General features: G+C 39.6%; 1 protein-coding gene and 1 long non-coding RNA gene across 2 annotated transcripts; one reads left to right on the forward strand and one right to left on the reverse strand.

Annotated features, from left to right (window-relative positions):
• The first annotated feature begins 1,621 nt into the window (after positions 1 to 1,621).
• On the forward strand, positions 1,622 to 25,726 carry LOC129433093 (uncharacterized). Its single transcript, XM_073869174.1, has 11 exons — positions 1,622 to 2,823; positions 5,411 to 5,632; positions 5,832 to 7,226; positions 7,322 to 7,535; positions 8,032 to 8,616; positions 8,723 to 8,935; positions 9,025 to 9,188; positions 21,416 to 21,787; positions 21,877 to 22,139; positions 23,981 to 24,238; positions 24,355 to 25,726. Exons 2-11 carry the CDS (start codon positions 5,411 to 5,413, stop codon positions 25,724 to 25,726), a joined length of 5,058 nt encoding a protein of 1,685 aa, XP_073725275.1. The 5' UTR covers positions 1,622 to 2,823.
• Positions 11,741 to 14,010, reverse strand: LOC129427885 (uncharacterized). The gene is made up of 3 exons (XR_008638772.2): positions 13,535 to 14,010; positions 13,254 to 13,319; positions 11,741 to 13,178 (listed from the first exon to the last, which is right to left on the reverse strand). It is a non-coding gene; the product is annotated as an uncharacterized lncRNA (long non-coding RNA).
• Positions 25,727 to 27,339: the final 1,613 nt, after the last annotated feature.

Consider the following 27,339-nt stretch of genomic DNA (forward strand, 5'->3'; position numbering starts at 1 on the left):
CGCGAGTTTATTTTCTGCAGAGCATCGGAGAACAACAACGAGTCCGACTCTACTCCCAGGCATGTTTTGGGGGCAACTTTTTGACAGGCGGATTTCAATCTTGAACCAAACACCATCACGGTGTGTGTTTCGTTAATTTTAAATGCGAGCGATAGTTTTGTGACAGTTTATAATAATAAGGTGACCAGATTTTTAAAATGAAAACCGGGAACATTTCCCAGTTATATCATTACAATCTCATTTGTTGTTATCTATGAATTAAAAAAACAGGGGAGAAAACCTTTTTTGAATGTTTTCGTATTTTTGTCTTGTTTTCATCAGAAATATCTAAAAATTCTTAAATCAAGATGCATTTTCTTGATGACCAAAACCACATAGTGGTTTGTGCTTAAAACAAGCAAAAAAATTGCCTAAACTTATTTCAAGATATTTTTCGTACCCCATTGGCAGATTGTTTTTTGCTTGAATAATTTTTTTGCTTTTAAATGTTATATTTTTGGTGAAATACTAGACTTATTTTGCTAATCAAGAAAATGCATCTTGATTTAAGAATATTTTTAGATATTTGTACTGAAAACAAAAGAAAAATACTAAGAAATTATTTATTTGCAGTGTTTATAATTCAATCAATTGAACAATTTCTGTAAATAATTTGTTTTTCTTTTATACAATGCGCAGATATGACATACCTCTTCAAATTTACTTCAAAAGTACTACTTCAGCTGATTTCATATGTAAAGAACAGAAGGAAAAATAGCAAATGCTCAGTACCATGCTCTGATCAGTTCATTGGTTTATTAATTTAATTTAACATAAGTAGTTAGTACCTTAACCCCCTATAACTTTGACTGTTTCTATATCTTATGATAACTTTGGTTTATTGATGATAACTTCATCGCTAAAGCAGTGGCGCGCAACCAATTGTGCAGCTCACAGCTACATCTGCTGGTAAAAATAATCATTACATGTAAAGGAAATGTTGATCCGTCTTGTTCAGTGTATTTGCTGGTTGTTTTGGACGTGCTGACCCTCTGTACGGGGACATTTCCGGGGACAGCTCCAGTCGGGGACAGATCACCAAAAAAACCGGGACGTCTGAGTACCTTAGACGGGGTGTGGTGTCACTTGCATTAGCGCTTTAGCAATAACAAAACTGAACAGCCGTCCAAGTTCAGAAATATAGATGAGACAACAGGTCGCACTGATTCTAAAAATAACATTCTGAAAGAAAGACAAACGTGCCTATTTATGATTTACCTGTTTTATGATGATTTTCTGTTGCTAAGTTACTTAGTTTAGATATTATGTATTTTAGCCACAGGCTAAAATTGCACTGAACGCGCCTTCAATAAGCCATGCGGCCGCGCACGTGAGCAACTTAAAAGGAACATGTAACGTTTTGTACATGTGTTTAATGTTTTTAACCAATAATAATTTGTAATCAAACATCATATGGTGGAATCAATGCAGTCTCCTTTCGTTCTGAAGGGAGAAAGTAAACAGATTCCCGGCCTGACGTCACGTAGTCGCCGTACCCTCCACTAATTGGACTGCTTTAAGAAGTCCTAACAAGTCCTAACCAAGTCCTAACAATTCCTAACAATTCCTAACAAAGTCCTAACAGTTCCTAACAAGTCCTAACAAGTCCTAACAAGGTCCTAACAGTTCCTAACAAATCCGAACAGAGTCCTAACAACAGCGTGGCAAAAGAGCCAATCATATGCTTCAAAAAAATTGCCGCTCCAAAGGGGGCAAAAGAGCCAATTATATGCGTCGAAACAGGTGCCCCGTGCAAACAGTGTTCTGATAGGTTACTGACGGAGACGATGTTACAGTTCATCCTCAGGTAACTGTATTTAATACCGTCGGCGAATATCTCTAGACACTAAAAGTAAGTAGAACTTACTAAATTATCTGAATATAATTATAAATCACTGAAGTGAAATCGTAAAAGTATTTGTTGTTTTTGTAAATAATTCTGCTCTGATAAACGTTGGATGTTTTTCGTGAAGTTTGATAAGACGGTCACAAAACCTTTAGGGATAATGCTAATCGCTATATTAATTATTTTCTTTACTTGACGTTTTTAAGTGTCTTTTGTGTGTCTGTCTTTGGTTCATCAAATTAAACTAGAACAGAGATGCTCAAATTTGTGTCTGTGTCGAGTGTTTATGTCGCTGTTAAGTTTGATAAGACGGTCACAAAACCTTAAGGGATAATGCTAATCGCTATATTAATTATTTTCTTTACTGGACGTTTTTAAGTGTCTTTTGTGTGTCTGTCTTTTGTTCATCAAATTAAACTAGAACAGAGATGCTCAATTTTGTGTCTGTGTCGAGTGTTTATGTCGCTGTTAAGTTTGATAAGACGGTCACAAAACCTTAAGGATAACGCGGTTAATTATTATTTAATATGACATGTATACTATTTTTAACAAAATATGTTGTCAATAGATAGATAGTCACAAAAAATGACTAATATCTAATCTTTTACACCTCATGAGTTCTCATGAAATTAGTACTTTAATTAGTAATATCCTATGAGAATATGTTTTTTGTTATATTTATTTCTAAATTTAAATTGTATGCGTTTTTCATTGTACTGAGTAAGACCATATGCTGTAAACATCTTGTTCTATTCTTTGACCATTTAAGTACAAATCGTTGAAATACCCATTATTACAGTGTAGTAGAGTATTACATTATTATTCATATGATCTTTTTTGTATAATATTAGTCTTTCAGACAAAACACTGGTTACACCACTTGACCATAACGTCTGCAGCAATAGGACAAGAGATCGAAACAGAAAATAGCCATCAAGGTAAACTGAAATGGATATTTTAATATATATTCATGTCATTCATCATATTCTGTATCAAAAAAAACATTTCATAACATCAATGAAGAAACAGGATTGACTTGTGTTGTGATTTTAGTTCAGTTATCATACAATAGAGAGATTGTGAGTAAGAGAGTATCATTTTCCCCATTTCTTTCATCACTAAACTGTTTTGATTACATTTTTTAATAACCGACAACCATCAGGGTGAGTTCATGCCATCTAATGTGATCTTAACAATGTAAATGAAACAGTGTTTCAGAAACTTAAGACTTAAAAAATTCCTGGGCCCGTATGTATAAAACTTCTCAGAAATGCTCTTAAGAATAGTCTTAAGCTATGGCTTAAGTGTCAGAAAATTCTTAGTAAGGAGTAGGAGCAGTCTGAGAATAGGAGACATTTATTAAGAGGCTGAAAGCAACTTTCAGTAAAGTGTAAGACTCATTCTTAAGTGCTGACTTAAGTGCTGCAAACTGAGGACTACAATGATTTCAACCTAAAATGGCCGCCCTTAACCTCTGAATCAGCCAATAGAAAGCCGGCAACGGTACATTCACAGCAGCATGTGACACCATACATTCATGAATCATGAAGACATTACAATTATATTAGTATTTAAATATATTAATTTAAATTTGCTTCAAGAAAAGTTTAACAATATTACAAATAAGTACATACATTTATTTTACAAGATTTTGCACCATTTTGATTAAGATTTTAACATGTTAATGAAATAGACAAACGTAGTGCTATTTAAAAAATTAAGATGATGAATCATATCATTTTTATTTCACTGGCAAGGTGTATATAAGAAAATACAAAAGTTTGCAAACACTTAGATAAAAAATACTTTGATGATCAAGCCTGAACAAGATGATCAAGTTAAGCTGGATTTCTCCACTTAAACACAATTGTAATTTTTGCCATCTTGTCACTTTCACATTTGGCTTGCTCATTGCTAATATTGTAACATTATGTTTGGGGTCAGGGTTTTATACTCCATTTGTCATGATTAGAATGAGAACGAACCCAAGCGCAGACAGATGGAAAACAAAGATGACTTTATTAATAAGTAAACAGAGCCCACGTGGGAGCAAAACATTAAACGTGCAACAATAACTAGCACTGACTAACACTAAACTTGACTAGACTTTGACATTAACTAGACTGAACTTGACTAGACAACACAATAACAACATTCAAAGAACTTGGCTTACTAGACTTGGCTTACTAGACTTCACTTCACTTCACTTCACTTCACTTCACTTCACTTCACTTCACTTCACTTCACTTCACTTCACTTCACTTCACTTCACTTCACTTCACTTCACTTCACACAGGAACAGATCAGGAACAGAGCTAACGATTCCAGACAGAACACAGAGCACAAGGACCTTAAATAGGGGTAAAATAATTAGGGGAACAGGTGACAAGGATTAGTCAATGAAGACAAGAGGATGACAAGGGAGCGGGGATAAAGTGACGAGACAAAAAGGCCACGTACAGGCACACAAAACATGAGTCTATCATGATTCTGCCTCAAGACTAGAATAAAGCAATGACAAGAGGGCAGAATCATGACACTATTAATATCACTTTACATGTAATGATGTCACTGCAATCTTGTAGATACTTCACAATTTTTTAGGTTGATAATGCTATTGTAGTTGTTATTTACATTTTATGGTATTTTATTTACCTGTCATAAACTGTAAAACCAAAAGCGTCTCTACTTAAAAAAAACTTACTTCAATTAGTAACACCTAATAATTAAACATTTTAACTTTATTTATTTCACTTAAACTCAGAAAATGTAAGTTGAAAAAACATTACATTTTTAGGCAATATCAATTATTTGATCCAACTTTAACTTTTTACAGTATATATTATGCAAATTTATATACCTTTAAGTATGCTGTCTTGATAATCCCATAAAAAATCTCGGTACTGTGCAAGCACTTGAATAAGTTTCACTAATATACATCTTATACTGTATATTATATAGTGTAATATAATATACATTGTATAAAAAACCCTATACTCTTTATATTTCATAATGTTATATTAATTCCTATCTACTGTCTATTTTCTGCTCATTGTACATATAAATAAACTACTTTTAAAGGACTTTGTTTTTAATTATTCTACGCAGAGTTTACCAGAAGTTATGTGATGACCACGAAAGCTGCGTGTTTATGTTGTTACTGCTAAAAACATCCATAGAAATACATTTGAATTAAAGTAATTCTAACACATTCTTTGTTGCTAAGTGCATAAGACCTCTCCAGCTTTCTTAAATAATTTAGGATCTGAGACCTAGTCTTAACACTTAGGAGGCTTTATAAATCAAACTTATGCTTAAGTCTAGGCATAAGAGTAAAATGACATTATTCTTAGAATTTTGACACACTTAAGACTAAAATATTAAGTTAAGACTGTAAAAAACATACAACCTTATATTGTAGCTGCTTAATTTCCTATCTATCTACCTGTCTGTCTGTTTATCTGTCTGTGCATGTAGGCCTACATGTTGCATACTCAGCCTAAATGACTGCCTCTTGCCCTATAGATGCCAAAGCAAGGAAAGCCAGATTCATTCTGGACCGGCGTCATGATGCTGTTTGCCCAGGGGAAATATAAATTTTCCACTGGCCAGAGACCCGGGAGCAGACGTTGGAAGGCAGTGTTAGAGAGGATAAAGAATTGTCCGCTGACCCCTGCATATGGCCTAACGGTCAGAAAAAAAGATATTTTTGGGAAAAATATTCCCTGCAAATGTGGCTACCATGATGTAAGTAATGTCATTGAATCCTTAAACATATGATGTGAGACAACGATGCTGACAAATGCTTCCTTTACAGCTGTTCCCCATGGCTGGTTCTTCGCTGTATGTGCTTGATTCTCCAAATGACTTGTTTTGATGCAGAGTTTTGTGTGATTTAGAGAATAAGACGATATAGAGAGTAAATACAAAATGTTGTTTCCCCCAGTCAGGACAGCACACAGGGACCGCAGCAGGTCCGCAGCAGACAGGGACCGCAGCAGGTCCACAGCAGACAGGGACCGCAGCAGGTCCACAGCAGACAGGGACCGCAGCAGGTCCACAGCAGACAGGGACCGCAGCAGGTCCACAGCAGACAGGGACCGCAGCAGGTCCACAGCAGACAGGGACCAGTGGTAATACAATGACATGCTCCCTTTGTGCTCAGGAAGTGCTCTCTGACCAGTTTACACAGCATCTGTCAGACTTCCATGTCCAAGAGGAGTGTGAGCACTGTGGCACAAAGGCCATGGGTGCTGTCAGGTTATCAGAGCACCTTGAGAAGTGTCATGTCTTAACCTCACCTTCAGCCCATCCCTCCACTACCCCAGCCCAAGAGATGACACCGACACCAATCGTCTCTCCCCGAGATGCTCCAGCTACAGTCTGCCTCACAGCCCAGGAGACGACACCAACCATCTGTCTCCAAGTTGCTCCTGCTCCTACCCCTCCAACCCTATCTGAGATGGCACCAGCGACTCAGAGTGGCACACCACTTCCATCTTCTCCTGCTTCTGCTCCTCCTCCAGCAGCACCAGGACTACCAGTCCCTCTGCGCTTTCCAGAGGTAAGCCGGGCCAGGTTTTTACCAAAGCCATTCCTCCGGGTCATCAAGCCAGGTGATTTGGAGTGGATTGCCCACATTCTCTATGACGCAAGAGGGCAGCTGAAACAGAATGTCAGGGAAAATTGGCACCACCCCCCAAGCCCAATCAGATCTGTGGCACCTCCAAACCCACACGATTACTTTCGTCAGAGGATGTTCCTGTGGGCACCAATGCGCATGTGGGGCATACCTTTGAAATGTAATCAGTGCAACCGAAAGATGCACCACTCTGGCATTTACACCAAGGTCAGAGAGGTCATTGATGTGGACAGCAAGTACTATTTAATAGGGGGAGATTACCCAAGGTGCAGCCAGTGCAAACTACCTGTCTGTCCTTGGAGTAGTGATATTTTAAAGCAACTGGACCCCTCTAACCGCAACAAATTCCCTGCTGTGTTGACTACACATTTGGCACTGGACAGAAAATGTGTGACACTTTTGCGTCCTAGAACAGCAGGGAATAGCTCCAGTTACCTGCAGCAGGCCTTTCAAGAGGCACACAGTGAGGAGTGGGCCAGGAGATCCTGTGACTATTTCACAGATTGTGAAATTCACAAAAGATCCTGCCTGAAGCAGTCCCAGGCTGTTTATTCCCCGCCACCACCCTTCATTCCCTTGCCCCTGGCCCAGTGGTTTGAGACAGTGCATGCCAACGATGTTGTCGGCCACCTTGATGAACTCAAAGGTGTCATCACTTCAACGTTTGGCAGAATTCTGAAGCTCGATTCCACTAAGAAGGTAAAAGTAAACCTGTATAAGCTTGAGCTCATTTGTTCTTTTAGGGTTTAATAAGAATACATGTGCTAATGATGTATATTCTTTTGTTATAACAGGTGACCAAAAAACTGGCTGGTGGTATTGAGAACACGGCAACATGGATGACCAATGTTGGGAACGAGTATGGTCAGGTCCTCAACTCTGTCCTCACAACCGGCGAGGGGGCTGGACTGGATGACCTGTGCCAAGGGATCGTCCAACGGTACAGGGATGCTGGTGAGCCACAGCCAGCCGCCATCTATGTGGATAGAGACTGTTGCAGTGACAGAGGTGGGTTACCTGTAATTGGGGTTGATGTTTTTTTGCCAAATAATGCAGTTGATGACACTAGAAACCAGTGGCTGCTGGTGACTGCTCTTCTGAGGGGCACAAATTCAAAATATGGGTTTGGAGTGTCATGTGTGTCGCTTGTGGTTTCAAAAAATGTGAACCATGTGCATCACGTGTTTTGTCAAAATAAGTGCCTGCTCCACACGTGTCAAAACCGTTTATGATAAAAGAGACGCTCACATTCACAAAATACACACAAGACACTCCCTTACAGTGAACTTGAGATTATATGAGTATCTGGCAAACACAAGTGTCTTTTTTATAAACCCATAAACCCTGCAGCAGGCACTTATTTTGACAAAACACGTGATGCACATAGATTCACATTCACTCGACCCACCGAACACATATTTTGAAATGACAAACCACACACATGACGAATGCATACATGTTGTGAGGAAATTTTTTTTATTCATGATCTTGTGAATTTACACAGGGGTGAGCCCAGTTCTCCATTGGTTTCGGCCATGGACGTCCACTGTGCGGTTGGATGTGTTCCACTTTATGAGGCGATTCACCAAAGGTCTCATCACGGAACACCATCCTCTCTATGGTACGTTCTGCTCCAAATTGTCGAGCTGCATTTTTGAGTGGGATTACCAGGACATCAGTAATCTGAAGGAGGCGAAGCGGTCAGAGCTGAGGCAAAAGCATCAGGGCTATGAGCCAACAGATGCCCAGGTGTTGGCGAGCATCAGCCCTAAAGAACTAGCCAAGCACTGCCGCAGGAAAACCCGGGGAGTGGAGGAGACCCGTGCCCTCATCAAAAGTCTCCTTGACTCCATGTGGAACCTTGTGGACGGCACTGGGCTACACCTTATTAACCACGAGCGCATGTCTGAAGTGTGGAAGGTACAGCAAAAACACCTTGCCTGCATCCAGGATCCACCAGGAGTGCAGCTTTATACTAACATTGGGTCAGGGCTGGAGAAAGGAGACAAGACACTGGATGTTCTAAGATGCGCCAGAGGGTCCTCCTCTTTGGAAAGCTTTCATAAGCACCAGTGTGCTTTCATTCCAGGCATGTTAAAACCTCACACACACACATGGTATATTTTGCTATTGAATGTTGACATAATATTGTTGTAATTTGTTGTAATCAGTGATCCTGTTTTTTGTCTGAGTAGGGTGGAGATGCAATGCATTGCACACTCAGATGTACATGCTTGAGGGTGTGTCAAGGTGGAATTTAAACCGGTCAGCACAAGCACTTTCAATGACTGAGACATCCAGGACAAAGCTGTATGACATTCGTTTGATGTCCAATGTAAATGCGCTCAGCAACAAAGTCTTGGGAAAACCTCTTCTTCCAGAGTTTATCCCCCCTGGGAAACCTACAGGTAAGAAAAGTCTGCTGTTGATGATCAGACCTATACTGTGACATGGTACGCAAGTAAACAATTTTTCCCTTGATGAATATCTATTGCAGGAGAGCGAATTGCTGTTGAATATCTTCTGGCACAATCCAACAGAGGAGATCTTCTGAGCCAGCAGACTGGTAATGCTGACATCCTGCCTGAGATCTTGGATGAAGACCTTGAGGATGAATGTCCTGATGTGACCGTACCACAGGCTCATGACCTCACATTGCAGGTAATATTATGTCAACAGTATATCTGGGGTCTGTTATTCATACGTGGATTAATCAGTCAGCTGGATTTGATTGTTGTCGATTTGTCTTGATCTTGAATTATTTAGTTCTTCGAAACTCATCCTAGAGTTGCTGTCATAGCAACCGGTCCGTAAGATTAAACCAGCTCGGGAGCAGGCTTATTTCATGTAAACAACATTAGATCGCACCTTTTTAAGCGGATGTGATACGTAAAATCTGTCAGAGTTATGTATTCTAATTATACGAGGGCAATCTGCGTAAGATGTACGATAATTATGAAAAGCATTTCAAATTCAACACATAAAAAAGGATAGATTGAATCTTTTAGCAATGTTATTTAAAAAATATATATAAAAGAAAAATGTTTATGTACTTGTGCATCTTTTTTTGTGGAGCAGCTGTTTTACTTATTCTTAAACGAATGACAAGACAAACATGCTTATGATCACATTCATTTTAAATTTATTTTAGCAATAATAGGTGTTGTGTGTAAATAACTATAGATGCAACCTAGTTCCAAGGAAAGATTGTTATTCCGTTTTAAGCCCATTTCGCCACATTGGTTACACCCTACAAACCGAGAACAACTTCCTCTCCCCAGTCTCACTGGCTCTCCCGATAATACAGTTTCCATACACCCTCATACAGTGCTTTAAGAAGCACAAGTGAGGAAGCACCTTTTCTGTATCAAACAGTCAGCAAGTTGTGACTTGGCTTCTGACCAACGCACTTCGATTTTATTAGCATGTAGAAGCTCTTTGACACCACTTTATTTCTAATCTTAATCTCTTCTCTGTGACCTGCTTTGTAGACTGAAGAGCGTTAAACAGGGAATGATTATCAGTAACACAAATAAGTGGAAGATCATTAAGATCAGCTTTACCAGTAGTAAGCAAGAACATAGCAGTGTCAATACCATCTGACAGTGTTGCACCCAGAGGTGTTATTCTACACACAATTTACCTCTAACAAGGTACTATTCGGAACCTCTTAAAAGATTTCTAAACACCCAAGTCTTTGTAACGGACTACGCCACCCTGGGAATTACACCCAGGGAAATATAAATGGGACACAGGTTAGTTCCCACAAAGATTCAGAGGAGACACGAATACAAAAACAACAATACTTTATTTATACAGAAAGTAAAACCACAATTTAATGTAATCTTTAACACAAGACTAGTGAAGCTAGCTTCATTTAAAAACACTGGATTAGGTTCCAGACATCAAAAGTTCAGATCGGATAACAGGGAGAAAGAAAAGCAAATTTCCACTTCACAACACACTTTAAATACAAGTTTCTTTGGGCTCACTTCACCACACGTGTTTCAAAGAAACAAAGTTACACAAACTACTCAGTGAACAATTACAAAAAAATAAATTGAGGTTAACACTCCTCCCTGACCGACCTAACAGTTGAATAAAATAACACAGCTCCACAAAATAACCAAATAAACACACCAACTTGTGAAACCAATATTAAATAAAATAAACAGAAAACAAAAATCACATCATAGTTTAACAAAATACAAAAAGTAAACAAACTAGCATTCATTCCTCACTTAAACCATAATCTATTTACCACACGCACACCCTCTATAATTCACGCACGCACATTAAACGACATGTCATTCTCACACTATACACACGCTATAAGTCACACACACCTTAACTTAACTCATGCACACGACCACAAATGTACCATACAACCACGCAAACCTCCTCCAGTTGAAACAATACGGGGTAGCGAATGCCCAACTTACAGTTTTTCCCAGTCGCTTTGGTGCATTTCTCACATCACTATTTACATTTGCACAACAGTTAATGCAGTTCTCAAAACAATTAGTGCAAACTGCAAAACCTAGTTGATAACCTGCAAAAGCGTGTCACTTGCTCAAAATGGATAGGACATTCCTCAAAAGCAAGTATTCATGTTAATGAAAGTGTCAGTTTCATCAAAATAAAAAGTCCTGACAGCATTGTTTATGAACAAGATAGTCAAAAGTCATGTTTTCATTATGACAGTTTACTTTATAAATGTTTTCCAATGCAAAAAAGTAAAATCTTGGTGACACTACCTGAAAATACTCAAGACTATACACTTTTCCACAGCTATTTGAAAAATACAGTAAAGTTACACATTACTGTATTTAGTGAGGTAACTGAGTACAAGACACTGAATGTGTATGTTTCACATTTTCACTGCATATGCTCTTTGCAATTAGCGATGGGATGGTTTGAAAATTTCATACCATGATTATAGTGACCAAAGTTATCACGGTTATCAATATTATCATGGTTTTCTTAAATTGAGATGGAAGTGTTCAAAAAGAACTGATACACACACTGAAAAATTTTAACAAGTTTTATTTTTGAAAATCGGCAAACAACAAATACAATTAGCAGCTATATGCACTTTTTTAAGCATAAACATTAAATCAGGGGTGTCCGGCCTTTTTTTGTGTGGGAATCTACTTTTTTTAGTTAAAAAAAATCATTGAGTACATGGTGAGACCATATAGCGGAGATGCGGTTTTGATGAAATAAACTGACAACATTATCAGAAGCATTTCTCTCTCATTCGGTCGATCGATCGCGCGCACATACACCGTACGTGTGGATCAACTCCAGCATGTATGTGCATTCAAATTTCGGAAGTTAGACGACTCCGCTGCAGCGGGCAGGCCTAAGATTTATAAAAACACACTTGAGAAGAAATGCGCAACAACTCAAAAAGACTTCTAAGACCATAATGCCAATTTGGCGCTTTGCTTTCCGAAGCTCGTGGAGGCGTGGAGCAGCATACAGTTATTAACTTATAGGCGATCTACCGGCATTGCATTTGCGATCGACTGGTTGTGTTGGACACCCCTGCATTAAATGAACATTAACATGGAGCCCTGAAATGTATGAACCTGTTTTAATGAACAGTAGCTTAAATAAAAACAAATGCACACATAAGCAACGCATTAAAACACAGTGCACCTGTTACTGCATCCGCCACGCCTTCTCGCACAAAAGCTAATGTTGCATGCGAGCGCCTGCGTCAAGCTGATTCTGGCTGGACAGGATTTACCGAGAGTTTTCAAAATCACGGTAATCAAACACGGTTATAATGATAATTACATTTTAAACGATAATACTAACCGTCAGGACATTTTATCATGGTTAATCGTGAAACCGGTAATCGTCCCATCCCTATTTGCAATTCTAATCTGTTCATAGTATTGTGCAAAAGAAAAAAATACATCCTTATTTACAACAAACAAACTTTGGCTGTGCACAACTGTAAAAAAACATTGCAGTACATATTGGAACTGAACATACAACAGACATAGTACTGTAATCATTCTTGTACATCCAGACATTCCTCTGTCTGGCCACATCATCTCAAAAATTGTTCAATTTAGGAGACTTTTCGGATAAAAAAAGACTTAAAAAAACTTGAAAATTTTTGTATGTAATGACTGAAGCAATGAAATAAGGACTATTAGTTTTACATGGAATGACTATTCAGCATTCACAAGTATAGTTAATTTTGACTGACATGACAAACAAATGATAATGTTATAAAACAGCAGAGAATTGTATGAAAGCAATTGATGCATGTCCAAAAGCATTTACAATTTGTTCGAAGGAATGAGAAACTGCTACTATGACGTGCACAAATGACTAAATGTTGTGGAGGTTGAACTAACTGTTGTGCGAATGTAAACAGTGATGTGAGAAATGCACCAAAGCGACTGAGAAAAACTAATACCCTGTCCCACAGTTATTCCCAGGAACAGGCCACTTAATGCGGACGGCACAAATGAAGGGGTGGACCAGGTGTCACAGAAGTAAGCCGCTAGGCAGATACTTAAACAAAAAAATTAGAAAAATAATAATAAAACACCAAGAAGGGGAAGCTGGGCCACCATCCAAATCCGCTACCCAGTGTCATATGGGCATATACCTCCGGAGTGCTTTAAGCTGATAAAAGAAAAAGTACAGCATTAACGATGGAATTTTCATAATCAGCATGCAATAAATCAGTAGCATACCCACCTGATTATTAGAGAGTCGGCACTGCTGACACATCCAGTGATGGATAAACTCCACATGGCATGTATACTATGTAAACAAATAGAGCGCTTACAAACAACAGCTCCCTTTATATTAAATAACTCACGATAGTCTACAAACTTGATTAATAGAGTCAGCCTTGCTAACGCCAAAGCACAGCATGATAAATACAGCCCGGAATGAATACTAAGACAAATGAACAAAGCACATACAGTCAACAGCTCGTCTTAAATAAAACAAGTTATTTATCCACTGTGACATACCCAAAATGCAGCAAGTCCACAATCAAATGCTGGTCCCAAACGGCTCAAAAAATCCACTAAGAAAACATTAGGCATTCAACGTCCAAAGTCACAGCAGCAACCACCCGTCAGCCTCAAACAATGCTGGAAACCTTCCTTTTATGCACACCTACACCCATAGCACACCTGTCTCTAATTAAAGCACTTATCATTCAACCCGTCTGGGTAGTGCTGCTACAATCGCAAGGGTTTCTCCTGCCAGCGTGCTTCTTACCACACGTTTGATTTTCTTAGATTGCCAAAACAAAGGGGAACACTTTACTGTTTTTTCCATGAGGACAATTAAAGCCCCTTCCTGTGTACCTCCATCCTGAAGATTGCCTAGTGAGGCATCACTGAAAGCCACTAAACTTAAATCTTCACTGTTTCCCAAGTGTTGGAACTTAAGTGTGACTTTCATTTCATGTATGGACTGAACAGTATCATTCTTAATGTTGGATGCTAGGCTACATGTGTCAAACATTACATTTGGTCTTGTTTGTTTAGCAACTCACAAAATCTGTCCAATTTGGACCAGAGTTGTTATTTTACTTTCTCGTTTAGTGGAGCCTCTCTCTGTACAGCTCGTGCTGCCTGTAAGTGAACTGGTTGTAGGTTTTCAATGTAACTGTGCTGATGCACCTGCACTATACCACCCACAGTAGCAATATTCATACCCACATATGAAAAATTCTCATGCTCTTCACGACCCACCTGAAATACAGATTTAAGTACAGGTATGACATTAGTAACAAAATCCTCTGAACCTGCCCCAAAAAAATCATCCACATGGCATGCCAGTATGCCGGTCACCTCAGACTGCTCATCCTGCCAATAAAACACTGCAGAATCAACCCGTGACATTTTACCCCCACTGTTCAGCATGAGTTCTTTGACCTTGTTGTACCAGTAGAGGGAGGCGTCTGCAAGTCCATACACACATTTCTTTAGTTTCCACAATACATTGTCCACACCTGCTTCTGGTGGGGGACGAATGTAAATGTCTCTTGAGAGTTCCATTCCCTGTAAAAAAGCAGACTTAAAATCCATAGAATTCACTTTCCATTTGTTCTGACAAATAACAACTGACAGCAGCCTGAGTGACTCTGATGCACATGTGGGAGAATCTTTTTGTAATTCATGAATATTGACCTCTTCAAAACCTCTCACCACAAGGCGAGCTTTTGTATCAAAACCATTAGAAGTTTCCTTCAACGTACAGACCCATCTAGTAGAAATACATCTTTGACCCTTAGGGGTGTGCATTGGCATTGTCCTCACAATTCGATTCAATTACGATTCACTAGGTAATGATTCAATTCGATTCTACGATGCATTGCGATGCATCAGAATTTAATTCTACTGTACACAACAAGGCAAATTTTTAACCAGTCAAGTAGTAAAGTCAAGTGCAAATATTCTCAACAAAAACGGAAGCTAAGCAGCTTTAAAACAATGACAATTATATATCTGAGATGAGAATTTTACACACAGTGTAAGTCTTGTCTAGTTTCCCATTAACTTCATAGAATCCGAAATGTGCTCGTATGTCCACTTTCCATGGAAAAGGGTGCGTTTTTATTTACCTGTCTATCACGATCATCTCTCTCCACCTCAGCCATCTTGATTGTTGTTGTTATGCCCCCGAAGGTAATTGAAACTTCACAATTTTATTGTCGAGGCCAGAAAATAAACAGTGGCATAATCGATTATGGCACTTTGCTGCATCGATGCTGAATTGTGCATGCGCGCATTGCGATGCATTGCCGCATCGATTATTGTTGACACCCCTACTTGTCTGTAACCTCTTCGTAAACATTATTATTTTGCCAGTTTTCAGTCTCTTCCTGTTTAGCAGCATCAAAAGAGATGTCTTTGGTAATCAGTACATCAGCATCTGTGTTTTCACATTCATTGAGAAGATCATCAACATATGACATGTCTAAAGCTTCCTTTAGACCCCCCACTGCCATTTGTTTTAAGATACTACACATTGTACCAGTTTTTATATTGCCCTTTTGCTTTTCCTGTTCGGCCTAAAACTCTGTCAGTGTGCTTAGTACCATCATCTCTGTTTGTAAATGTCACTGTCTGACCTGTTCTCAGTTTGACACCAGTAGAACCCAATGTATTAGTACTATCTGTCTCATTTGTTTGTCCTACGTCTTCTCTATCATCTGTTTATGTGTTGTCAGGGAATTGAACATCTCCCTTAACACTCATTTCATCATCTGAATTGTCTGACACATCCGTGTGTATTACGCTTTCATTTTCTTTACTATTTTCAGGATTATCGAGTAGTACAAGTTTATCCTCATCCTCATTAACTTTATTCACCCTGGACTGATGTTCTCTGACAAGAATCCCCCATGTCTGAAAAATACTACAGAGCCATCCTGACCGATAACTACAGCAGGGCCTTTCCACTCTGTGAGACCCTGTCTCCTGTCTCGTACTTTTCAGCCTGATCTTCTTTTGTAAAGCTCTTCTTATCCTTTCTGAAAATTCCACCTATGTGAATGCTCTTCTGGAAGCTTGCAATGCTGCTAAGTGCTGTCCTACTCTAGTACCAATAGAAGTGCCTTCTAGAGCAGGTAGTTTATCCACCAAAGCGGAGAGAAGATTAGGACTGCAACCAAACACAAGCTGATATGGACTATAACCATGCCATTTTTGCCATTAGAGCCCAGCCTAGAGAAGTCTGCCAACCACACCCGTTTCCTTTTTTCACCTTCAGGAGGATCTCAGTCAGTGTCATGTTGTGTCTCTCCAACAGCACGTTGCTTCAAGGACTGTATCCCGCTGTAGTCTTTAGCTCAGTGTTAAATTTTTCTGCCATCTCTCTTAACTCCTCATTGTTAAACTCACCACGTTGTCGGTGTATATTCTTTTCGGGGCACCATGAACACTTATCCACGAGTGAATGAAAGAGTTGACGATCTCCGAGGCTTTTTTTGTTCTCACAATGTTTCCAGCGCTGAAGCGTGTAAAGTGGTCGATGATATGGAGGTACCATACGCCAGGTTCCAGCTCATATAGATCCATTGCCACTGTCTCATTATACTCTGAGGCTAAAGGCAAACCAACAGCAGGCTTGGGCTTGGTCTTGCTGTATCTTTGACATACCTCACAGTCACGGATGATCTCTTGCAGAATAACTTGACAGTCAGGGAACTACACTAACCTTTTCCACTGGTGGCACTTGCGCTACCAACTTTTTCAGTTACTGGCGCAAAATATGATTTGGTCGCACATATTTTTTTCAAATTATATTAAGGCGCTCTGGATAATAATGAACAATAATGAAATGTATTGCATACAGATATGCTTTTTATTTTACTTGCCATCTTTTAAACCACATGCCTTCTTGTTTTCTTAAACGTTGCAGTGTTTCCCACAGATCTGAAATTTACTTGTGGTGGTAGCTCGTGAAAAGGGCAATCATTACCCACTGATAAATAATGGTCTACTATACATATGACGAAGAACTAATAATGTGTGACACAACACAATACTTTGATTTATTGAAAATTAATATTAATTTCACATTATATTTCATTAATCTAACCACCCCAAACTTTCTTTGCCATTAACAATCTTTCTATTTCTCTCTTGCCAATTTAAAAAGCTTAATCCACTCATTATTTCAGATTTAAAAGTCTAGTTGCTGTCCCGGTGACATGATTGGTTTTAGAAAAGATATGGTTTATTAATAATAAGATTATTTAAAAAATGTGAGAAAGAAAATGCAGCGCGTGGGTGTAACAAGAACCATCGCCATAGAAACCAGAGGCATATGGTCGCAGTGTAGTTCCCTGACAGTCCTTGTCAGTATTTCCAGAGCTGTGGATGAGTCTCTGCAGTTGGTCTGCGCAGGCGTGGCCAAACTGCTTATGATGCTTCAGGAGAACTTTACGCTCCTCTTTTGTAGACATCTTTATTGTGACAACAAGAACTTCACTTTCATTGGTGTCCGCTTCATTATTACCATCTCTAATGTCAACACAATAATCTCCCGAACTAATGAGCTCAAGAGGCACTGGTTGCTTGAACATGACAACTCTGTCATTCTCCATGTCTAAAACTGATCCTGCTTCCTTTAGAGACATTTTACTCAGCAGTAAAGGAATATTAACAGGAACAACTTCCGTTTTAATGTGACATTTTGTTGGTCCGATCTTAGCGGGAAGCTTCACCCTTTTGTTGGGAGTATACCACCTGACCATCACAAAATCTGAACGGTCTGCAGCTTGAAGATTCTGTTTGCAACAGTTTGTTTATTTGACTTTGGCTCAGATCTTTTATATAACTATCCAGCCATTTCTCACCACAAACAGTATGTGTGCATGCTGTGTCAATAATAGCTGATCCCAGTGATTCAGTTAGGAAGATCTCAGAGTCTGTCATGACTTTGGTACACAGTTTAATGTTACACTCTTCCACATTTTCATCTTCTGCTAGCTTTACTTCATTTCTGCGATGAGGACAGTCTTTTGGCCAATGGTACGTGTCTGACAAATGACGCATTTTGTTCGTTTACTACACTGGTTTTTCCTCCGAAATCGGCTTCAACGCTGACTTCATGGATGCAAATGTTAAATCCGTGCACGCTGTAAGTGCTAGCTTTCTACTCTTCTCAGACAAGCCGTGTCCAGAAGTTTAAACGCTAACACAGCGTCAGGCATGGTCAGGTACTTCTTCATGCAGTTGTATCTCTGCTCAAAGTCTATGATGTAGTCCGTCATGGACACCACATTTTTTTTAAATCGAGACGAAATTAGAGTATGCTTTATAAGAATATTGCGTCCAGCTTAACTGCCATAGTTTCCATACCATCGTCTTTGTTCAGATTGTTCGCAGGTATTTCCAAAGTGGTCTCTCTGGCTCGCCCCTCGATCCCTAGTACCACCGCGAGTATCTGCTTCTTCTTGTCCAAGTCCGTAACAAGTCTCCAAATACTAACTTCATTTTTCCAGCACTCGTATGGTTGGGCTTCGTCAAGCTTAGACGGTACTCTGTAGTTGGAAACCATCCTCTGCTACCATGCAAATAACTATAGATGCAACGTAGATCCAAAGAAAGATTTTATTATTCCGTTTTACGCCCCAAATCCCCCACATGCACTCACACTCTACAGACTGAGAACAACTTCCTCTCCCCAGCCTCACTGACTCTCGCAACTCAGTCTCACTTCTCGTAGACTCTCGCGATAATATATCCCCTCCCACATAGAGTTAACATTATGTACAATAAAGAATATTACTCAATGTGAAATAAGTTTCCATTGAATAAACTCATCTCTGATTTTAGCTTTGTCTTTAGATTGTCAAGTAGGCTTACAATCTCATGCATGAAGGGTTTGCCTAGTCATTTCTATCTATTCTATCTTTAAAACTCTGTCTACAATGATGTTACCCTGTCCCTTTCCTGTGACAAAAATGCCAATAACCAAATAAGTTTTTTTTTGCACATATTTTCACACATCTTTATCTTCTTTACAACAAATTTCTGTGCAGACTCAGGAGATGCAAGACTTTCAGTTAATGTGGCTACTGCTAATATAGTCAGAAATCAGTTATATAAGAAAAACGCAATTTAATTAAACTTATTTAACCACTTGCATATAGTTTCTCTAAATGCATTTCATCTGAGAGCATTTCTTTGCTGTCATGTACATTGTTCACACGGACCGTTGTTCAATGTTCAGGAAGCACATCATAGCGCGTGGTACATTTTGAATTTAGTTGGCGCGATGGCGGAGCAAATATGTCCATAAACGACAGAGAGAGAATGTCTAAAGTTTGGTATCATTACATTATCATTACATTCAGCATCTGAACCGAAAACATCCACTGCTGTTTCACCAAGCGTCGATGAAACAAGGTAACGTAGCTTCCGCTGATTTTAATCCCATACTGTATTTGTAGCGATGTTGTTATGCGGTTTGACTAGATATGATGTTTAGCTTTGATGTTTTTAAGTAGTAAACGTATTCACGTTCAATTGCAGGAGAGTATAGCTTAAAAAAGAACCCCTTCACACGCATGCACTTTACAGGTGTGTGTACCAAAAAACGGCACTACAGTGCAATCATATATGGGCAACTTGTAATCTGACATATTTTGTTCAATAATAATAAACTCTGTCTTGTAGGAGTTGGAGTTTAGCATAAGGATAAGGATATTCTCTCTCACGCGAGTCAGACCGATCGCGCAGTGCATCACATATGCTTAAACTTTTATGTAGCCACGCAACGATAATTTCAGCATGCATTCACTGTATACAGCGGGACGTGATGTTGTGATTTTTCGAACGGATTCTTAACCTAAAATGCACCGCAATGCAAGTGATGCAAACCAAATGCAGCGTTCTATTGAAAATGAATGTATGTATTTCTGCCGTACCAAAATGCAATGAAGCAACTGAACGTCTGACTGGGGTGTCACTCTTTCTCACACACAAACACAGGTGCACGTGCGCGCACACACACAGGTTGTTACCATAGCAAATAGGCTCACCCCAGAAATGATATATTAGTAGCCTAATGGTAAATGCTGCAGGTGTAGAAATGTACATAAACCAGATATTTACTTTGATGTCAGGGCTAGATTACAGCATGAAACCTGTTGTGCATATTAATAAATTAAAGTGTTTAATTGTCGGCACTGGCACTTATAAACACTAAATGGGTAAAAATTGAAATAAATAGGCTTATTTTTTGGAGCCAAATACCTCTGTTTTTTTCAGAAATAAAAGCCAAATGCTTGAACATTGAACAAGCCAAGTCATTTCGTTATGCATTATTTGTTTTGGTTGTTTAAAAACACACACAAATCCGATTACTCGATTAATCGATCGATTCAGTGCTAGATTAATCGATTACAAAAAGAAACGATAGCTGCAGCCCTATTGTTATCAAATACAGTTGCATTTTATAATATTTTGATGTAGAATAACATTTACATTCATTTACTGCACATCATACTTCATTTAACACATTATTGGGAACTGCTAAAAGTGTTGGTGTATTATCAACAACTGCACAAAAGAGGGAAAACACCATATTTTAATAAACTACAATTCAAAGTTTATTTATCAGAAATTAAATTGGCTGTGGGTTTAAGAAAGAGCAACTGCCTCCAGAGATGATCTGTACAATCAATCAGTTTAGAGACATCACTCCTGCTAGCACATTTCATTAAGATACTTAGGTTGATGTTACAAACAGACAAAACAGCATTTAACTGTTTTTAAAAGAGACTTAAAGTACTTTAGGAGCATCAAAGTTTGATTACAATCATTAATTTCAGTCTTTAACATGAATAGTAAAGATATCAAGATTATATTTACTTAAAATATTTTACATTATGTAGGGTGATTTTATGTACAAAAATAGCAAATTACAAATTCAGCCTCATAAAAAGTTCACAAAAACCTTTCATTAATACCTTGCGCACTGCAAGGGGCAATAAAAGGGCATGTTCTTGGCCATAGTAACAATCGGGCAATCACAGCATGGCTGATCAGTGTTTCTACTATCGACCTGTATTGCCTTTTCTTGCAGTGAACAAAAGTGCAATGATCTCAAATAATTCAACCCTGCCATACTAATCATCAACAGCAGAGGTGTTCAAAGAACTGAATAAGCAAGATCATAATTAGCCAGATCTGAACATCTCTGATGTCTCATTTGATCTCGGATGTATTAGGCGACGTACAAAGAACGGACCCCTGACATAAAAAAAATATTGGAAAACTAATAGCCAGTTTTTCATTTTTAATGTAGAACAGACACAAGAAGCATTTAAAAGATGATTTATTCTTTATTAATAATTCTGTGTATACTTTTATTAATCACCTCAGCAATTTGGAAGCGGTGGCCAAAGGCCCAGACCAGATCCCAGATCCCCACTGGAGGAGGGTGATGCATCTGCTGGGCCCGTCCACTACCCACTGGAGGAGGGTGGTGCATCTGCTGGGCCTGTCTACTCCTCATTGGAGAAGGGGGATGCCTCTGCTGGGCAGGTCTACTCCCCATTGGATGAGGGCGATGCCTCTGCTGGGCCCGTCTACTCTCCATTGGAGGAGGGTGATGCCTCTGCTGGGCCCGTCTGCTCCCCATTTGAGGAGAGAGATGCCTCTGCAAGTCCCGTCCACTCCCCAATTGAGAGTGATGCCTCTACCAGGACTGTCCTCGCCCCATTTGAGGAAAGTGGGTTCGTCACTCCAGCTCCGGTAAAGTAGATAATGTTTCACCATTAGAAATGTGGGCTTTTTTATATTTGCCCTTGTACCAGATGTTTATTGGTTTAATTTTGTAACAGGACACCAGGTGTGATGCCAGAGGGATTCCTGGATGGGAGGCAGTTGATGCCTTGGCAGGTTACCTGGTTGGCCTTAACCGAACCATAACAGCACTCTCCAATGCTGAAGTGGCAGAGATTTTGAGGTTATACTCTCATCTAAGTGCCTTTGACAAGACCCCCACCAGTTACTCCCTCAAGAGCAAAAAACAAAATTTGTCAGGACCTTGGAGGGCTTCAAGAAAACGCAGTGGCTCTGCTCCAGGCCAGCAAGCAGCTGAGAGGTATCTACATCTCATATAACTGTATTCCTTAGTATTCATATCAATATTTAAAGAGTTTGGTTCCAAAACGCAATACATCCATTTTGACTAATTTGACTAAAACATGTTTTGTATACCAAGAAAGTGAAAAGATAAAAACCACTATTTTCTGTTACAAACTTTCACATAGCATATTTAGTTTATAATATAAAAAATTCAAATCCATAATTTGATTTTCAAAGATTTATTATAGACGGTTTCAGCAGTAACAACATAAACAAGCGGGTGTCGTGGTCCACACTAGGGCTGTCAATCTTCCTCTATTATCCCATTCGAATTTCATTCATAATTTTTTTTTTAAATTCGATTTATAATCGATTATTTAATGCTCAAATTTGACTAATTAATATTTACTATACCTATCTACACACGTTGTAAAAATGGGCTTATGCATTGCCAATGCCACTATGAGCTCGTATAGTTGACTTGTTTTAAATTATGTCCACTAGAAGACATTGCAGTATTACTAATAAACATGTAATTATTTGATAACAGGTGATATCTTTCTTGCTAATTAATGACTAAGCTTAGACACAAAATTAACAAAGTTGTCAACTTTAATGAAAAATTTCATTATCAACGCAGTTCTCTTTGTTCACGTATGAGGGCTGCGTAGATCGCATCATTAGTTATACAATACTTACACACAGCACACACATCCCCTGGCCTCCCATTTCACTATTCTTTTTTCATTTAAACACACCTTAGAGGAAGTGTGATCTTGAACAAGTATTTTGTTACTGGTCGAAAAGACAAACTTATCCAAACAAATTAGCATTAAAGACATTCCCAAAACGGTTGTCCATAGCACTGAGAGCGGTTTTCTCCTGACACTGTCCTCTTCACCTTGGCTGCTTCGTTCTCGTCTTCCTCATAACCTTCCTCCGCAACCGCTATCAGCTCCGCTTTCTCTTTCTCACGTACCTCCTGCTGCTGGTCTTGTTTCAAATGAATTAGCCGATGGAAATGCGGGTCGAGGTAGCTAGCTGTATTTAACAGCATAAATGCGTTAGATAGTGAACACATAAAAAATATTTTTTAATAATTTTTTTTTAAAATCCCATTCGAATAGTAGTTTTAACATTCGATTAGTATTATTTTTTTTAATATTCGAATTATATTCGATTACTGAAATTCGTTTCAACAGCCCTAGTCCGCACGTAACTTCCGGTAAACTCCGCTAAGAATAAATTACAACAAAGTTCTTTAAATGTAGTATATTTATGTAACAAGCAACACATAGATTACCTAGGAAACCAAAACATTTGTTATTTTCGACGAGACATTTGTTCAAGAGAGCAGTTTAGCAACTAGTCAGACCATTCGAGTGGCTTATGTTTCTTCCCCGTCTCAGAAAAGCACCACAGGTTTATCAGTGCCATCAAAAGTATTATTTTGTTTTTGTTTGTTTGTTGATCACGAAGTACAAAGTAGATGAGGAAAACTAGGATTATGTGTGTATTCAACGCACCGCCATTGTTTCTTTACACTGCGTGGAATGGTGCGCTGTGATTTGTTGAGCGGATTTATTGCATTCTGCAGAAAAGGGGGACTGGTGTTTATCGCATTTTGGGAAAAAGGGAGAAAAGATGACAGAATAACACGACAGTTATTGGATTGTGTGTAAAATTAAGAATTTACTTTTTAATACTGACCTGATACAATACTGTTTTTGGCAGTAACTTTTATTTTATTTTTAAAATGGCGTTTATCGCGTTTTGAAACCAAACTCTTCATAGTTATGTCAATATGTTAACATGCATATATAATAAGTACTATGTGATCTGGTCATCTATTTGCAGATTGTTCATGGTCCATGGTCAGGCTGCTCACAGACCAGACAAGAACCGAATTTCTGAATGTGTTGCTCTCAAGTTGTACAAAGAGTACAAGCAACCCAGAAATAGGCCAAAGGACAATAAAGGGAGGAGATTTGCCATACCCCAGTCCATTGTAATGACCTACTCACACATCAAGCAGCTAGTTGAGTACTGCAAAGAGATCATGAACAGGACTGACCTCGTACTGGTTAATATTAACAACACCACAGTGTCCGACTGGTGAGTTAATCTTTAATATCTTCATAAATTGATTAAATTGCGTATTTGAACAAAAATTTTAAATATTAACACACTGAAAAATTTACTCTTGTGTGTTTTGTTTTCTGTCTCTGCAGGCTGCAAGATTGCTCTAAGACATCAGAAAAGGGTTCTTTACTTCAGGGCGTGCGGCTTCCACGGCAGATTGCCGTGGCTAAAGAATCCCTCCTGGAGGTTCGTGACCTACCATCACAGCCAGTTCAGCATGGACACACTCCTTTGGAGTTCCAGGAGCCTGAAAACCGTGAGGGTGAGGCAAAAATCCGCAGGCGAAACAGGTCCAGAACACCTGCTATTCCACACAGTGGTGGGGAAGAAGCAAGTATTGCCCAACACGATGCTGCTTCTTCTCAAAACATCAGTACGGAGGGCTGGTCCTCTGCCAACCAGCCATCCCCAACACAGTACCAAAGCTGGTCTTCCTACCAGGCGCCCCTGGCACACTCTCATGTTTGGTCCTCCACCCACCCACACCCCTCAGCAACCTCCCAGGGCTGGTCTGCCACCCAACCACCACCCTCAGCATCCACCCAGGGCTGGGCAGCCCCCCACCCACAAGCCTCAGCATCCATCCAGGGCTGGTCTACCACCAACCCACCACCCTCAGCATCCTCCCAGGGCTGGCCTGCCACCCAACCACCACAATCAGCATCCTCCCAGGGCTGGTCTGCAACCTACCCACCACCCTCAGCATCCACCCAGGGCTGGTCCTCCAACCAGGGCTTGTCTGCAACCCACCCACCACCCTCAGCATTGACACAGGGCTGGTCATCCAACCAGGTCTGGTCTGCAACCCACCCACCACCCTCAGCATCCTCCCAGGGCTGGCCTGCCAACGAACCACCACCCTCAGCACTCTCCCAGGGCTGGCCTGCCACAGAACCAACACCCTCAGCATCCTCCCAGGGCTGGCCTGCCACCCAACCACCACCCTCAGCATCCTCCCAGGGCTGGCCTGCCACCCAACCACCACCCTCAGCATCCTCCCAGGGCTGGCCTGCCACCCAACCACCACCCTCAGCGTCCTCCCAGGGCTGGCCTGCCACCCAACCACCACCCTCAGCGTCCTCCCAGGGCTGGCCTGCCACCCAACCACCACCCTCAGCGTCCTCCCAGGGCTGGCCTGCCACCCAACCACCACCCTCAGCATCCACCCAGGGCTGGTCATCCACCTCTTTCTGTCCTGACCAACCTAGGCTCCCTCACCAAGCTCTAGATCCCTTTAATCGCCAGCGTGAATGGCGGTTACGCAGGGCAGAACTTGAAAACCAGGAGAGAGTGAGGAAAGGTGAGCCCCCAAAGGTCAGAAAGGCAAAAGAGAGCTATCACTATGAGTGTAAGCTGTGTGGTCAGCCTAAATCAAAGCAAACTGGACACTCACAGGTACGAGGCAAATGGTACTGCCCTGCATCTGGACAGACCCTTGAGGAGTGGAGAAGCTCTTTGTAAATATAAGAAATTCATTCTTTTTTATTTATACTTTTATTAATAATATTTTTTATTTATTTTAATATTTCACAATCACTGTTCAAACCATTTGCTGTTGCAATGGAAAAAAAAAAATTATGGAAAAAAATATTAGTTGCTGATGCAACTATTTCCAAAAAAAAAAAAAAAAAAAAAAACAACTCTTGTGGTGTAATAGTAACACGTCCATCCTTTGGGTGGGAGACTCCAGGTGCAAATCCTGGCAAGAGTGTGCAACTGTTGGCCCAATCAGTATTTAATTAAAAAATAATTTATGACATCATTTAATCTGCATTTTCTCCTTTTCTCATAATTACTACTAGATATACCCGCACTCATAATTATCATAACAAAGCATTATTATTCATACCAATCCTATTTGTATCTGTTTTTAAGCCATATTTAATCAATTCATAGCAATTTCTGATGAGGAGCTAGTGTCAGTGGGGGAACCGGCACAGAAGAGGCTGACAAAGGAAAAGTACAACTACACCTGTAAGGTGTGTGGCCAGGACAAAAATAAAAGGACTGGACACACCCAGCTGAAGGGGTGGTGGTACTGTCCAGCCTCAGGACTGACCCTGGGTGTCTGGAGAAAGAGTGTATAGTTGCTGTCACTATTACTTGTATCTCTCTATGTCGTTTGTATGTCTGTTACCATTAAGTTTAGGAATTTTATGAAGCCAAGAACAGCCTTGACGTTTTTATGTAATTTCCTCTTGAATACCAGGACAGTGAATGTCATCCATTGAATGTAATTGTTAAAACTATAGCCAGAATTACTTGCAGAATCATTTTACATTTATTCACAAAACCCAACACTCAATGCTCAATTTATAATATGTTTTATTCACTTGTGTTGCACAGATGTAGTCTCTCATATAATTGTGTTTTCAAAAAAAAAGGAGGGGAAACATGATGTGGGATTTATTTACATTTAAAGCTATACACTGTTAATACTGTTTTAGCTGTAAATGTAGCATGTGACATTTTGAGTTAAATATTTGAATAATGATTTGTTTACATCACAAAATATGTTTACTTACAAAAGAATTTGCTTTAAATGCATTTATGTGCATAATTGCATAATTGCATAATCACAGGGTTATTACTGTGGTGTTTCATATGGAAAATAGTTCCTGTGTTAAAAAAAGTACTACATTACCCAAAATGCATTGCATGTGTACTTCCGGAATGCACTACGAGACTAGAACAAGCGAAGAGAGATGGTCCTCGCTGCTGAACAAGAGATCCAGGGGGCGGGGTTGGATCTAGATCCAACTCCTCCCACTTTATATATTTTGTTCCGCCAAATGAACCAGTAAATTTGCGTTGTTGCAGCCCGCAACAACGTTTGCTCTTATCAGTTTAAGTGTACGTTTGATTAATAATATAGTCAAGAATTAATCATAATTTATTAAGTAATGATCACAGTTAGTGTAAGGGGAGGTAAGGGATACGTTCCCGACCGGGTGATATCACTGAAGGGATATATTTTCGACCCGCTTGGCTGTACATTATCCCATTACACATAAAAACACACATTTATTTGATATATTTTATTAGCACGTTAAAAAAACCGTAAACCATGTTTA

Source organism: Misgurnus anguillicaudatus, chromosome 7 (genome assembly GCF_027580225.2).
Source record: "Misgurnus anguillicaudatus chromosome 7, ASM2758022v2, whole genome shotgun sequence".
Lineage (NCBI taxonomy): Eukaryota > Metazoa > Chordata > Actinopteri > Cypriniformes > Cobitidae > Misgurnus > Misgurnus anguillicaudatus.